The sequence below is a fragment of the Cheilinus undulatus genome, linkage group 18 (genome assembly GCF_018320785.1).
Source record: "Cheilinus undulatus linkage group 18, ASM1832078v1, whole genome shotgun sequence".
NCBI lineage: Eukaryota > Metazoa > Chordata > Actinopteri > Labriformes > Labridae > Cheilinus > Cheilinus undulatus.
The window spans coordinates 24110910-24124847 of NC_054882.1; the positions used below are offsets into that span (position 1 = coordinate 24110910).

At 40.1% G+C, this 13938-nt stretch overlaps 1 protein-coding gene across 1 annotated transcript in view; it reads right to left on the reverse strand.

Moving 5' to 3' along the window:
* The window catches only part of itpk1b (inositol-tetrakisphosphate 1-kinase b), a 44523-nt gene extending 32233 nt beyond the window's left edge, over nucleotides 1-12290 (reverse strand). The window contains exons 1-3 of the mRNA XM_041813139.1: nucleotides 12091-12290; nucleotides 11474-11624; nucleotides 5963-5987 (exon numbers count right to left, since the gene is read on the reverse strand). Coding sequence (XP_041669073.1) covers nucleotides 5963-5987; nucleotides 11474-11568 — 120 coding nt within the window. The 5' untranslated portion in view covers nucleotides 11569-11624; nucleotides 12091-12290. The remainder of the gene's footprint in view (nucleotides 1-5962; nucleotides 5988-11473; nucleotides 11625-12090) is intronic.
* Between the last annotated feature and the right edge of the window lie 1648 nt (nucleotides 12291-13938).

A 13938-nucleotide genomic window follows, 5' to 3' on the forward strand; every position in this document is an offset into this window, starting at 1 on the left:
ACCGCTGGAATGACTTTCTGATGCATCCCCACTATGATAAAGGAAATAAACGAGCAGGAAATATTCCTATCTGCAGACCTGCAGCTGACACAGATGTGATGCTGTTTGTGTGTTTGGGACAGAGAGAGGTAGCGGGAGAGGGAAAGAGAGAGTGAGAGAGAGAGAGAGTGAGAGCGTGGGCGAGAGAGAGAGAGTGAGAGATAAAGGGGGAGAGAATATGATTGGAGACACTTCATCCTGAGTGTGTGAGACTTTTTAAAAAGGAAACTCTGCAGGTTTCTGTCATAGTCCGTCCCGACTTCAGTTGCACAGTGTGAGCACTCGGGTGGTGCATGACCATCGGATCGTACAGTGTGAGCACACAAGTCATGCGCGATGGTCGTGCGCTGTAAGCGATTCAGTCGTACAGTATGAGATGACTTCTGCCATGACTGACCTATGGTCGGCTTGAAATTAAACAGTGTATACACGGCTTAAAGAGGAGGAGACTCACACTCTTTCTGCTTTACACCTACGAACCTTTGATCAACATGCTGAACCAGTGTTGCTTTACTTCTATCCCATATGAAGAATGCAAAAAGAGGAGGTGCTCTAGGAATTACATGGTGCCAGATCCACCTGACCTGTTTGATGGCCACGGCTGGCCCATGTATTTGGAACACAAGAACATCATTAATCCTTGATAAATCCTTTGAATCCTACATGCCTAAAACTTGACAGTAAATTTTTTTTTTGTACAGAAATCAAAAAATCAAGTCAGATCTAAGTGAAATCCACATGGACCAAATACCAAATGTGTTTTTAACTCCATTTTGGGCCTACCATCTATTATTTGAATCAATTCATTTAACAATGTAATCACCAAAGGCCAGACAAAGCCAGAGAGTTCCTTTCACTGGAACCAAAGGGCCATGCCCAGCTCCTAAAAAAAATTTCCTTGGATGTCAACATCCAGGCGGTGGCTGCTAAGGTGTTAGCGTGTAGAAGGAAGACCGCGGTATGGCAGTTTTCCAAAGTAGTAAATGGAAATAAAGTGGCACGTGGGCTGTCGAGGGTTAAGCTCATGTATGACTACTCCGCCGAAGTGAAAAGAGGCCAAATATCAAAGCACAATATTAATCTGCAAAGAGGAATGAAGGCGGGCAGTGGTAGCTTTCAATGCTAGCCACGATGTAGAGAGTATTATAATGCCTACTGTCACACCTACTCTTCTTTATGTTCTCTCATCTTTAGACTAGTTTTGACTATTCTAAATATAGATTTACATTTAATCAACTAGGTAATAATACTGCTAAGAACATCCTAACTAATACTAGATCAGCTACACACAGACTGTCTCGAGTTAGACTGCGGTGCATTCATGGTCTACCGCAAACTGTAGGATGGATTTGGATCGGTCACTTGGATCGGTGCAATCAGTCAGATATCCGATCTATTAATTACGTCCATATCGGACCCGATACCAATATTGGATCGGATCAGTCCCATCCCTAATTATTATATAACATACATTAAATACACACTTCATTAGTAGAAAAACTTTGATTTCTGACATTTTGCTGTATTTGACTAACAGCACACTCTGTTAGCACTACACAATTGTTGGGTTTTTTTAATCTTCATGAGATATTTTACCTTAAACTGGTAGATTCTTTTGCATTTGATCAGTCATTGTATTCAATCTTTGCAATGACTTGCACATTCACTGAAACTGTATTCTGGGTTCTATTAGAGGCTGAACAGCTAATGTGGCTGATGACGTTTGTAAGCTAATTACATATAATGGACACCCATTAGCTTTCTTTTCTTCGCTGGTGGACCAATAAATACCCTTAAAGACCAAATCCCATTCATCAGCCTTCATACATTAAAAATATAGGTGAGATAAAGCATGCTGGATATCCACTTTAAATTCTTCAGCACCTGCTATACAATAAAACAGTATCTCAATATCATTCAGCAGACAGCCCACTCAAGCGGTGACAATTTGCTGTGATGGGCTCTTTCTCTCAGAGCGAATATTGGCTTTCTCAAGGCTGAGCCCGCTGAGTTAATCTCATCAGCTCTGTTATACAGACGGGCTAATGTATGGCGCAGTTGGAGGATGAGCTTGGGGCTATGGGGTCAGTATTGATGAGCTGGAGCAAAGTCTTGTGGAGGAAGGAAGGAGGAGAGAGGGGCGAAATATAAAAACAAAATGATAATAGGTTACTTTACAAAAGAGCTTCAGGAGCACAATATTAGAGTCTGAGGGTACAAACAAATAAATCTTAAGTCCTTTTTCAGTTCTGTTTGTCATGGTGGGCACATGTGTTAAGGGCTTTCCCACACTGCAAATGGAAATATAAAATACAGTCCCTGGGGCTGCCAGATTTAGCAAAACTCTGTTCACACAGGGTGAACACTGCTAGCCCTCTGGAGGATACAAACTTCTGTGGCAAATATCATATATCTCCAGATGGAAACGCATCATAAAATGTTCAAGCCCTATTTCACTGTTTAATCTGCTTTTCGGTTATTTGATTGAGTTAGATGAAGGCTGAAAATCTCAATATTTGGCTAAAACTTGGTCATTAGTAACAGAAAGTGTCAAATAAAATATCCCCCCAAAACTAGTGACAACTTCAGGTTCTTTTTCCTGCAACAACCTAAACCCAACAGATATTTCTACAAATAAGACCGCACATTCTTACGTTTCTAAAACTTAAACCAGGTGATATTTATCTTTTCCTTGGACTATTTAATGACCATTGGTTGAATTGGCTGATAAACAATGCAATTTTAGTAAAGCCTTATGCCATATTCGCATAGGATTAGTATTACCAAGGGATCCCTGGTAAGCTGTAATAGTCATGCAGGCTGACTGTGTTTTTAATATGGTATGAATTGATCAGGGCTGTGATTTGCAGAACAAAAATTCCAGAGGATATTACCTACCATATTTCAATGCACACAGAAGTCTACAGGTAATCCTAATCCTGTGCAAATCTGCACCTCTGTAATTTAGGGTGTTAATAATGTTGTTGCATTGACCATCGGCTTTTCGTGCACTTTTTCTGATCCAAAAAAATTATATAGGCCGTGCAGGAGATTGTTAACAAACCTTTGACACATATAAATAATAAATAGTGCTTTTCTTTCAGTGAATTTCAGCTTATGTGTGAAAATGGTTTTATCTTAGTTAACTTATTTATATTAACTCTGCTGTCCAAACATGCTTGCACCCACCAATGCTCTCTGCTCTGCATAGCTCTTCTGCTCTGCTTTCTACAGCTTCTCTTTGCAAGTGCCTGATCTTATACCAGTATCATTTAGCCATCGTTTCATGCACTACACAATTTAGGATTTGAAATGTGTCTCTCAACATTCAGTGGTTAGGCTGCAACAGCTGATCTGCAAGAAGAGGGCTGTTGTGGATCCCAATTTATAGAGCGCAGAATGACATCAACAGCATATCGACTGTTCATAACATACGCTTCATACCAAACATTAGACATGTGATACATTGACAGGAGGGATGCTCGACTTCCTCTCCCTTCCTCGGTCTGATGAGCTTCAGATACGTACAGGTGACTTACACAACCTCGATGCATAATGGGAGAGTTAGAGGATATATTTTACTAGTTTATTAGTCATGGACAGCTTGCTACAGTTATAAAAAATATTACAATATACATAGAGGGGAGAACATACTTAAGCACATGTTGTCTATTGTAAACCCTGGGTAACAGTATGTATAAGATAGGACACATAAAGAAAGCATCACATGTGGAACGCAATGTGCACAATCAAGTACATTACAGACTCTGTTTATCCCGTGCAAATACTGAAGTCAGGGGGTAATTCATAAATTATCAGAGGTCCACAGGTAAAAGTAGTCATGTGCTTATAGTGCCTTAGTAATTATTTCAACAAATTTGAGGTTTTGACAAACAAAAAAGAAGTGAATTAGGATGTAATAAGGCTGCAAACAGCATGAAGCTTTGATTTATTACACCCTGAACAGCTTAAGATTTATTTATCCTTGAACGTCCAAGGTTCAGTTATCATCCAGATCAACAAGTCTGTCTGACCACAAGGACATGGTGAGGTGATTAAATCCGAAACTGAAAGAGATGAATGTGCAGCTATGTTGTGCTTCAGACTTCTAGAGGACGCTAAATTGACTTTATATCCACATTTCAGCAGAACCCTTACTATAACTAAATGCTTAAAAATCAAATGAATAAAACATAAATACACAGGAGCTGAACACCCTCTCTTAAATGAAATACATTTCCATTTTAAAGCTATAGTAGCACCAGACAATCTTTAGGCTTAAACGTCTCTCTTTAACAGTCTTGCTATTGTCGCCCATACCAAATACTAATACCCTTTTCAGTTTAATCTAATCATTTGTATCAAATGTACATTTTTTCTTTGGTAATAGTAGGATTAAAGTAAAGTAAAATAATCACAGGAGATTAAGGAAATGCCGCAACAAATACAGCAAAGTAAGGCTTCAGAAATATAAACTGGTTAAAGATATTCTAATTAACTGCAAAGTAAAAGCCTGTAGACTGCTAGGATGGACTTTGAATTCAACAGTGTTAAAAGCAAAGACAGTTTTGTACATAGACGTTTCTACCAAGGCCAAAGCATGACAATGGCAACCATTATCTTCACTTTACCAGTGCAGCATTGACGGTACAGGCACTGACTGTCATTGGGTACATCTCAGGCAGCCGAGACTTGGGTGTCAGTTCACTGCTGGTATCAGAGTTAACAGAGGACTGGCAGTGGCAGCCCAGACAAAAAACCTATTACTGAGTTTTTGGGTGGGCTTTCAGAGGAAAATATAGCACAACAGACAACAGGTATGCTATTAAAAAAAAGAAATGGCAAAGGCCAAAAGGCTGCCTGATTCCCTTCCCTTGTACCCCCACGCTGAAGGGTCTGTGAGGATCTGCTATCTCCCAGGAGGGGCTGAGTGCAGAGTGGGAAACAAAGCCCTGCTTACTTTGGGACCATTCCCAGAGCAAAACTCTTTCTGGGTGTGCTGATAGCGTCAGCACAGTGAGAGGAAAAAAATAACCTCAAAGCGAAGGGAAAAAGAGCCCCCCCAAGAAGACAAGAGACAGCATTTTTTTTAAAGAGAGAAAGAGGCAGTGAGAAAATGCAGGATGATTTCCTCCTCCATTGTAGAAAGCACTTAAACTGACAAGCTGTTCAGCGCTGAGCTCCCAGGACTAAGTGACAATTGTTACTATGCTGCTGTATGTGCTGTGTTTACTTACTCAATGCAATGTACTGTGCAATATCCATTAACAGCAGCAGCATTTACACTCCTACAGCCTGTACTTACCTGAATGGAACTCATTCTTTCCACAAACTAAGTAATTACTTCTAAAAGGTAAAGGTTATTTCTTTACCTAATTACTCAAAATACCTTGAAGTGGCTGGAATTATTTATCTTTAAAGAGCTTGTCTTTGTGTCATTTTACATCATAAAACAAATATCTCTGTCTACTTGTCTGATGTAAAACACTCTGATTTTATAGAACTTTTACAAGGCTTCAGATGTTTTAAATACACACATAAACATTTATACTTTCACAGAATGAGTAGCTACTGCCCCAATTAGATTTCTCTGACGTGTAATAGATTTACAGAGTTGAGGCCAGGTGTTGAAACATTGTGCTGGGATGAGTTGCATCACAGTTTAACAATGAGCACAGCCTAATCCGGAAGACAGTGACTGATTCTGCTTACTGACTGAAAATAGAAAGCGTATGAAAACAACTACATCAGGTATGTGGGAGGCAGCAAACACAGACGTTAACAGGGGAAATATGGGAACTGTATCAGATGGAGGAGAATTTATTTCTCTCAACTAGGACTGAAATAAAGGTTTTCCAATTCATGGCTGCCAAATTTAGATTGAGTACAACAAAAACAGCAGACAAAAGTGTGGTCCACTTACCTGAACAACCTCTATTCCTCTTTTCCTGAAAAAGATAGAAGAAACAGGCATTAATTCAGCTGAAATCAAGTAGATAAACAGATAGTATCATCTATTAAAAGAACCTATAATGCAACACATGTGATGTGAATGTACAGTGCCTATATAACGTATTCACCCCTTAAATGTTTTACCCTTTTACTGATGTAAGAAACCAATCGTAGTCGATATAATGTGGCTTTTTAAAGACATTCAAAAAACTCTCTTTAATATCAAGCTGAAAACACATTTCTACAAAGTAATGCTATTAAATAAAAATATATGTAATGTAAAATAAGTGACTGCATAAATATGCATCATGCTCAAGTCAGTATTTAGTAGATGCACCTTTTGCTGAGTCACAGCACTGAGTCTGTGTGGATAGGTCTCAGTCAAGCTTGCAAATCTGGTGACTAAAATTGAACTTCATTCTTCTTTGCAAAACTGCTCAAGCTCTGTCAGGTTGGTTGGGGCCCTTTTCAAGTCCAGCCACAAATTCTGTACTGGACTGAGGTCTGAGCTTTGACTTGGCCACTCCAGAACATTCACCTTGTTGTCTTTAAACCATTTCTGTGTGGCTTCAGCTTCATGCTTCGTGTCATTGTCTTGCTGGAAAACAGATCTTCTACCATGGTGTAGCTCTCATGCAGTCTGGACAAGATTGTCCTCCAGGATTTTTCTGTACTTTTCTACATTCATTTTACCCTCTACCTTTATGAACCTTCCAGGGCCAGCTGCTGAGAAGCAACCCCACAGCATGATGCTGTCACCACTGTGCTTCACAGTGGGGAGGGTGTGTTGTGGTGATGTGCAGTATTTGTCGCCCACCAAACATATCTTTTCTGATGGCGGAAAAGAACCATTTTGGTCTCATCAGACCAGGTCTTTTGGTGGACTCTAGTCCAGATTTAATGAGTTTTCTTCAGCAGTGCCTCTCTCCCATCTCAGCTGCTGTAACTCTTTCAGAGTAGTCATAGGTGTCTTGGTGACCTCTCTCACTGAACTCTGGGGGATGTTCAGTTCCCTGGATGTTTTTTGTATCCGTCCCCTGACTTAAACTTTTCAATAATCTTTTCTCTGAGTTACTTGGAGTGTCCTTTTGCGTTCCTGGTGTAATGGTAGCATGGAAAACTGATCAAACAGTGACTGGACCTTCCAGACACAGGTGTCTTTGTACTACAGTCTTTTGAGACGCATTCACTGCACTCAAGTGATCCCCATTTCACTGTCTGTGACACCTCTAGCACCAGTTGGCTGGAAAGGCCCCTCAAAGGTGGTGAATATTTATGTATCACTTATTTCACATTACATATTTGTGTTTAATTGAAAACACTTTGCAAAAATCTGTTTTCACTTTGACATTAAAGAGGGGTTTTGTACATTTTTTGTCAAAAAAAGAAAATTTATTGGACCATGACTAATTTTTAAAATAAGTACAAGGGTAAAACATGCTAGGGGTGAATACTTCTAATAGGCACACCACAGATGTTAAACACATATCATAGCTGATTCATTCAGTGCTGGAAATAAACTAACAGAGAACAGATAAATCCCCACACCATGCAGAAAAATACCCTTCTCTATCAAAATACAGGTCTTTAGATAAAAACAGGTTGCTAGGCAACCTGAAAACCACTACAAGAGACGGGCTGTTGAAAGCTCACAACTAAACTGCACACAAGAGGAACCTAGATAGATCCATCTTCCTTATCTGACAGCACACAGCGGTATTTATGCAATTCACCATTTGTGCATTCATTTAAATGTGACGCGACTTCCTCTCTTTTTAGAGAAAGAGCGTTTTTCTTGAAACCACAGAGCGCATGCCTTGCATGTTTACACCTGCTTGATTTAGATAAGTCTAAACCTCACACTGAAAATGATGGCTGACTAAACTTGCTTGTCAAAGGTCCCCTGTGGGAACAGTTATCCAAAGATACTCAAAGTGAAGCAAGACTTGATGACAAAAACACGTATCCCCTAGTTGTGGGAATTTACGATAAAAAAAAAAAAAGTCCAGCTCTGTCCCAGTTGTTTTTCGAGGTTACAGCCCCATGGTAACAGCCGTGCAGCCATTCACTGCTTCACAACAATGTGGATATTTAATACTGCAGCTGGCGTGTTTCATGTGGTGTGAATGGGGCCTTTAGTTTCGTCCCATCTCAGATACAGAGATCATCTGCACTCCTACATTGTTACACAGTGAGCAGAGTGAATGCAATGGAGAAAAGAGACGATGGAGAAGTAGAACAGGGTCAGAACTTGTTGAAAAGGTTTGACACTCAAGAATGTGGAGGTGTGAAGAAACAGAACACCTTTAAGTACCCACAGCTCTAACACTAAGGCTTTTTGTTGCTATACCACAGATGTGACTGCTGCCAAACATTTTTGTATATCACAACAAAATCACAGATGGAAATGTCTGACTATTAATGACTGAATGAAAGCTTAACCGTCAAGACTTGTGCCAAGAGTGGCTGACAATCAAAACACTTTAAATAGAAAAAATCCAGACTATTCTGAATACATGGGTCGCCATTCTTATGAAAACATAGTCAGGCGGAGAGAGCTAAAGTAGGCCAGCCAGGTGAAGCGGTTTTACCTGTTTGGGTTGTCCAAGCTATGCCATATGTTAAAATCAATGCCATCCCTTCTTTACATTGTAATTGGTTTTAAACTGATACTCCCCACAGTTTTTAAATATTCACTCCCTGAGACTGCTGTGAACAGTATGATGTAGATAAAAATCTAAAGCCAACAGTGGGTGAATCTCAGTATCCTCGAGTGCAACCTTGCTTTGACAGGACAAAGTGACAATATTTTTAAACCATCCAGTGACCCTCTAAATAGCTGTTCTCAAGGGCAACACATTTTTCCAAATCAAGCATATCTGAGTCAGTGAGAGGCTCCCAAATTGCTGTGCAAGCTAATGAGGCACAGACGTAAACTCGAGTGGCTCTGACAAGCAGGAAGCCCTCAAGTCCAGCTGCAAGAGACAGGACGGAGTCCACACAGAAGCACTCACAGTGTCAGCTGCAAGACACATGATGAGAGGGAGAAAACCTGGCTGGGCTTTATAAGAGTGAGACCCTGATACATTTGGATCAAGTGAAAATTTGAGGCCACATTAGATTTAGACATAGTATACTGAGCTCATATTCAAATTATACTCAAAAATTTAAGATGGCAAAAGAGATCTTTAAAAGGACCCCTTTTAGCTTTTGCCTTCACGACAAATGTGAAGTTCCCTGTGCATAGAAGATACTTCAATATATCCATTGAGAGCATGGTGTCTTGCTTTAAATAAGCTCTACTGTGCCTTTTTCTGAAATATGTTGTATTAAAAATTGTAAAGATTAACATACAGAGGTAAAGATAAATTCTGCTTTTGCACACTAAAGCAGGCAATGAATAGAGGATAAAAAATAGTAATTTTTCCAGGAAAACAGCTCCTAAATGTTTTTTTCTACTTCAACGTTTGGTGATAATGTGGCACCGACACTGAGAAGACAGACTGCAAATGATACACCCTTAAAGAGTCGTGAATCCCAAGGACTAAATGTTTTTACAAAGCAGCTGATTGGGAGAAAGCCATAGTTCTCATGCAGACTGAATAAGATTATCCTCCAGGATTTTCCTATATTTTGCCACATTCATTTTACCCTCAACCTTCACAAGCCTTACAGGGTCAGCTGCAGAGAAACATCCCCACAGCATGATGCCGCCACCACCGTGCTCCACAGTGGGGACAGTGGTTTGTTGTGATGTGCAGTGTCCACTGAACATAGCATCTTGTTTGATGGCCAAAAAGCACCGTTTTGGTCTCATCAAACCAAAGAACTTTCTTCCACTTGACCATGGAGTCTCACACATGCCTTTTAGCAAACTCCAGGTGAGATTTAATGGGATTACATTAACAGTGGCTTTCTCTTTGGTACTCTCCCATAAAGATTTGCCTGGTGAAGATCACTGGCAACAGTTGTATGCAGAGTCTCTCCCGTTTCATCATAAACAAAAAAAGTTTTCATATTTCCATCTTTTTTTTCCTCTGGGAGATGACTTTTGCTTTTCAACACACCAAATGAGAGTTGAGGTTGGCAAAAGGAGAAGAAAAAGACAAGTTTTGGAAACCCATATTCATTTTCTGGCTCATTTCCATTCAAATATTCAGGTATTTGTAATCTCAAATGGCACCTAAGAATAAGATTAACTCTTCTTGATCTCTGGTCAAAAGCCCTGTTAAGCCACGCCCTACCCCACCACTTTCATATTTAACAGCCCTCAGTCTTCTAAAAGAGGAAGTGAAAATGTAGGATGCAGGGATGGAGGACAGAGGCTGGAGGGGGAGGTTTATGCAGAGATTAAAAATGTTTTGTGGATTACTGTGGTAATCTGTACTGGCTCAACCAGGTCACTTTATGAGGCACTAGCAACCCTCTTTAAAAAAAAAAGGTGAAAAAGCTTCAAGCCAGCTGTAGGCCAGATTTGTTGTCTGTGTATAAATTATAATTATAAATTTAAAATGTTTTCCATTCTCTCTTACTGGCTAACCTAAGTCACTGTTTGTGTTAAAAGGATAAATGCAGCCCTAAAACAGCACAGGTGTCTGTGTAATGTTGCAACTTGAGACAGTCAGGCTGCAGACACACCTTTATAGTGCTCTCCTAATCTAGTGCACTGTATATCAGCAATTGTAAATCAAACGAGGGAGAGTCTACATCTCACTGAAGTCACTGCTGCTAAGAAAATCCATGCCCTACTTTTTAACACCTTATATAACATTTTACTTGGCTGGAGATGGATAAGCTACAACATGATAACATACACAAAAGACCCTTAGAGCTGCCCTGTTAATGACATGGGGTAAGATTAAATACTTGCTACTGTGTCAGAAGAAGAAACACTCCAACAAACTCATGTTACCCCTGTCATTGCAGACAGAGTCAAAGTCTCACAACTGACGACAGAAAGCCATGAGGGGCATGGCTGAAATGATAATCAATGTAAGATACATTTCTGCTAAAAGGTTAACTATGTGTAGAGATGGCTATGAACATAATATATATCATCCAGCTTTACACACTTGCCCTTTAGGTTATTTACTCATTGATAACACCTGTTTTGGCTGTTTGTCTTGTTATGCATGCACCTTGGGGCACTGTCAACAAACCTGCCCACACGTTTCCATAATTTACCATGTCACTGCAAGCAATCCAAGTAAAACTTTGAATGCTTACACATGCAGGGAGGGAATTTATACCAAGTTTAAGTATGTAATAGAGTGAAAGAAAAATGAAACAGGGGCAATTAGCTTTAAGAGGAGAAGAAATGATAATCCATCCCTTTAGTTACTGGCTCATTATGAGGAAGTGTAGTGTCTGACACCTCTTAGTTCACTGTGGCATAAAATGTTATGGTGAAGGTCTACTGTCAGGCTGTTTCTCTTAAATCTCCTGACCTAGACACAGTTAAAAATGTGTTAAAGTCACATACCTGCACAGGTCAGCAAAGGCCTGAAAATTCAGCTTCTTCATCTTCTTCTCGCTGAGCCAGTAGCCGACTCTTCGGCCTTTCAGGAAGGTCTGCATGTCCACTGTGCTCCGGGTCCTTCTCTGGAGGTAAACGGTGTGACTGAAGGCTCAACCTGGACCAGGAAACAACCGCACAACGTGAGAATCGCGGGCAGTGAGGAGAGTGCTAAAGTTCACGACACGGTTGGTGATATTAAACACAACCCGAAGTGGCGCTTCCTACTCGTCTGCCTGGTAAAGCTGAACGCCCTCATGGGTAGCATTATCTAGTTTCCAAACGTGTTAGTATCGTGAACGTGGCTCAGCATCAGCCAAACACACTCACTGCCCCAATTCTGGCTAACCTAAACTGCTAGCGTTAGCTCGCAAGCTAGGTAGTGACAACCTGCCAAGCTAACCGATGGCATGCAATTAGAAAACGCATGCTAGCTTGCTAACTGGGCTGCCCGCTGTTTAATGGCTAAACATATTCATACTAAGTCTAAATGCTTACTCTGGCTATCATCAGCTAGTTAACGTTAGCTTAAAGATGAAGCAGTAGACTTCAGTACGTCAACGAGAGCTAGCATTATAACTAACCTGGCAATTTTAGCACAGCCCCCCTGAATCTGTGTCCTCTTCAGAAACTAGCTCGGGTAGTTTCCCATTTTCAGTCAGTCCAGTAAAAAAACAAGGAGTAAGAGTTTCAAACGAGGTGACAGATGACAGGCTCAGCCCCGGACCAGGTGTTCCCGAGTTTTCGCTCTCGGGCTGGATTGACTCACTGCACACACCCAGGATCCAGGAGACTGATGCTGCCTTCACAGTACCTCGGAAATTACCCTTTCCGTCTGGCGAATCACAGTACGCCCTGGTTCCACGTGGTGTTGCGCTTTCATTATCGATTCGGCTAAATCTGTTTTTATCGAGTGATCGAATCGGACATTAAATGTGATAACATGATCACCACAGTTTCCCATGTGTCCAGTTAACTTGTTTCAAAATCAGATGCCAGAATTAGACACTGAATTTTTATTACCTTAGGAGATAAAAGGAATTATTTGATCCAAAAGGCCAGAGCGAGATATTTTGGACAAATAAATTACATCACAGTACTTTGGTGGTTTGTTCATTTTTATTGATAATTGCTCATATTTAAAAGATGTTCATTCCAAAAGTCAATTTTTTAAACAAGAGAATTAGAAACTCTGCAGAGAATTGAAGATCGTGATCATATGCTCGGCCAGTTGGATGCTGTTTAAGGGACACTTTTATAAGCTATATTTGCTGTTTATACTGACTATGACAGTATTAAATATACTGAGGATGACGCTTAAAGTAACTCTCTTTAGCCTGCTTTAACTGTTTCTTTTTTGTACATCATGGCTCTCATATTAGTCCCAGCAAATTTCCTTCACTGCCTGGTCTGTTTGTTATGAATAAAGAGGCACTATTCATTCGCCTTTAATATTCTCTATTGTCTTTAAATGCAAAGGGTGCTGTAAGAGATGTTAGGCTGTCAAATCATATTTGTGTAGTAGAGAATTAAAAATGATGAAGTAATAGCCAATGTGGGTAAACTAATATGTCTGGTGTTGTGCTTGTACAGCGACTAAAGTTTGCATTAGGAACTGGTCCTCTATTTATTGACTTGTTGCAGCATGAGTAATAAAAGCATCCTCATAGTTTGACTTCGTCACAGCAAGGAACACGCTGTCGGCTGGTCCCTTCAGAAGTGTCACAGTGGCGCCACCTACTGGACAAGCACTGCAAAATATAGGAGTGTCATCTTGTTAGCATAAAACACAAAAAAGTTACCCCAACAATTTCAGCTTAATAATATGTGAATACTTTATAAATTGATAGATGAAAAGATGAATGCTTGGCTGACAGACCTATCACTTCTGATCATATTAATCAGCCTAAACTATTTTAACATTAAATTTAACCAATCATTTTTTACCTTGATTACTTGAATTAAGTCTTAGTAGAGTCAGATAATAAAGCGCCTTGTTGTATTCTGTGAGAAAACAAATTCAAGTATGCTTTAAATCACCTTGAGGATCCCCGGATATTCTAATCATTTAGAGATGTCACCATGGCGTCTCCTCCAACCAAACAAACGTTAATATTTTAAAAAGAAACCCATCAGGTCAGACGCTCCCAGAGTGCAGGGGGACCGACAACCAGTTCAGTTCCTTTCTCGACCTCCATCTACCGTCCAGACAGGTATTTAACCTCCTCCACCTTGCTTCCTTGTCGTGTCCAAATCCAATTAAAGTTAATTATTTTAAGGGATCAATTTCTACATTTGTTGGGGATGCTAATTAAGTCTCCTAACTAGATTTCGCCCCCTAAATACAATTACCAAGGGCTAAAATTCTGTTTAATCAAAGCTCGTTTTTGTTCAGCCCAATGTAAATTTTAACAATATATACCCCAATTTAC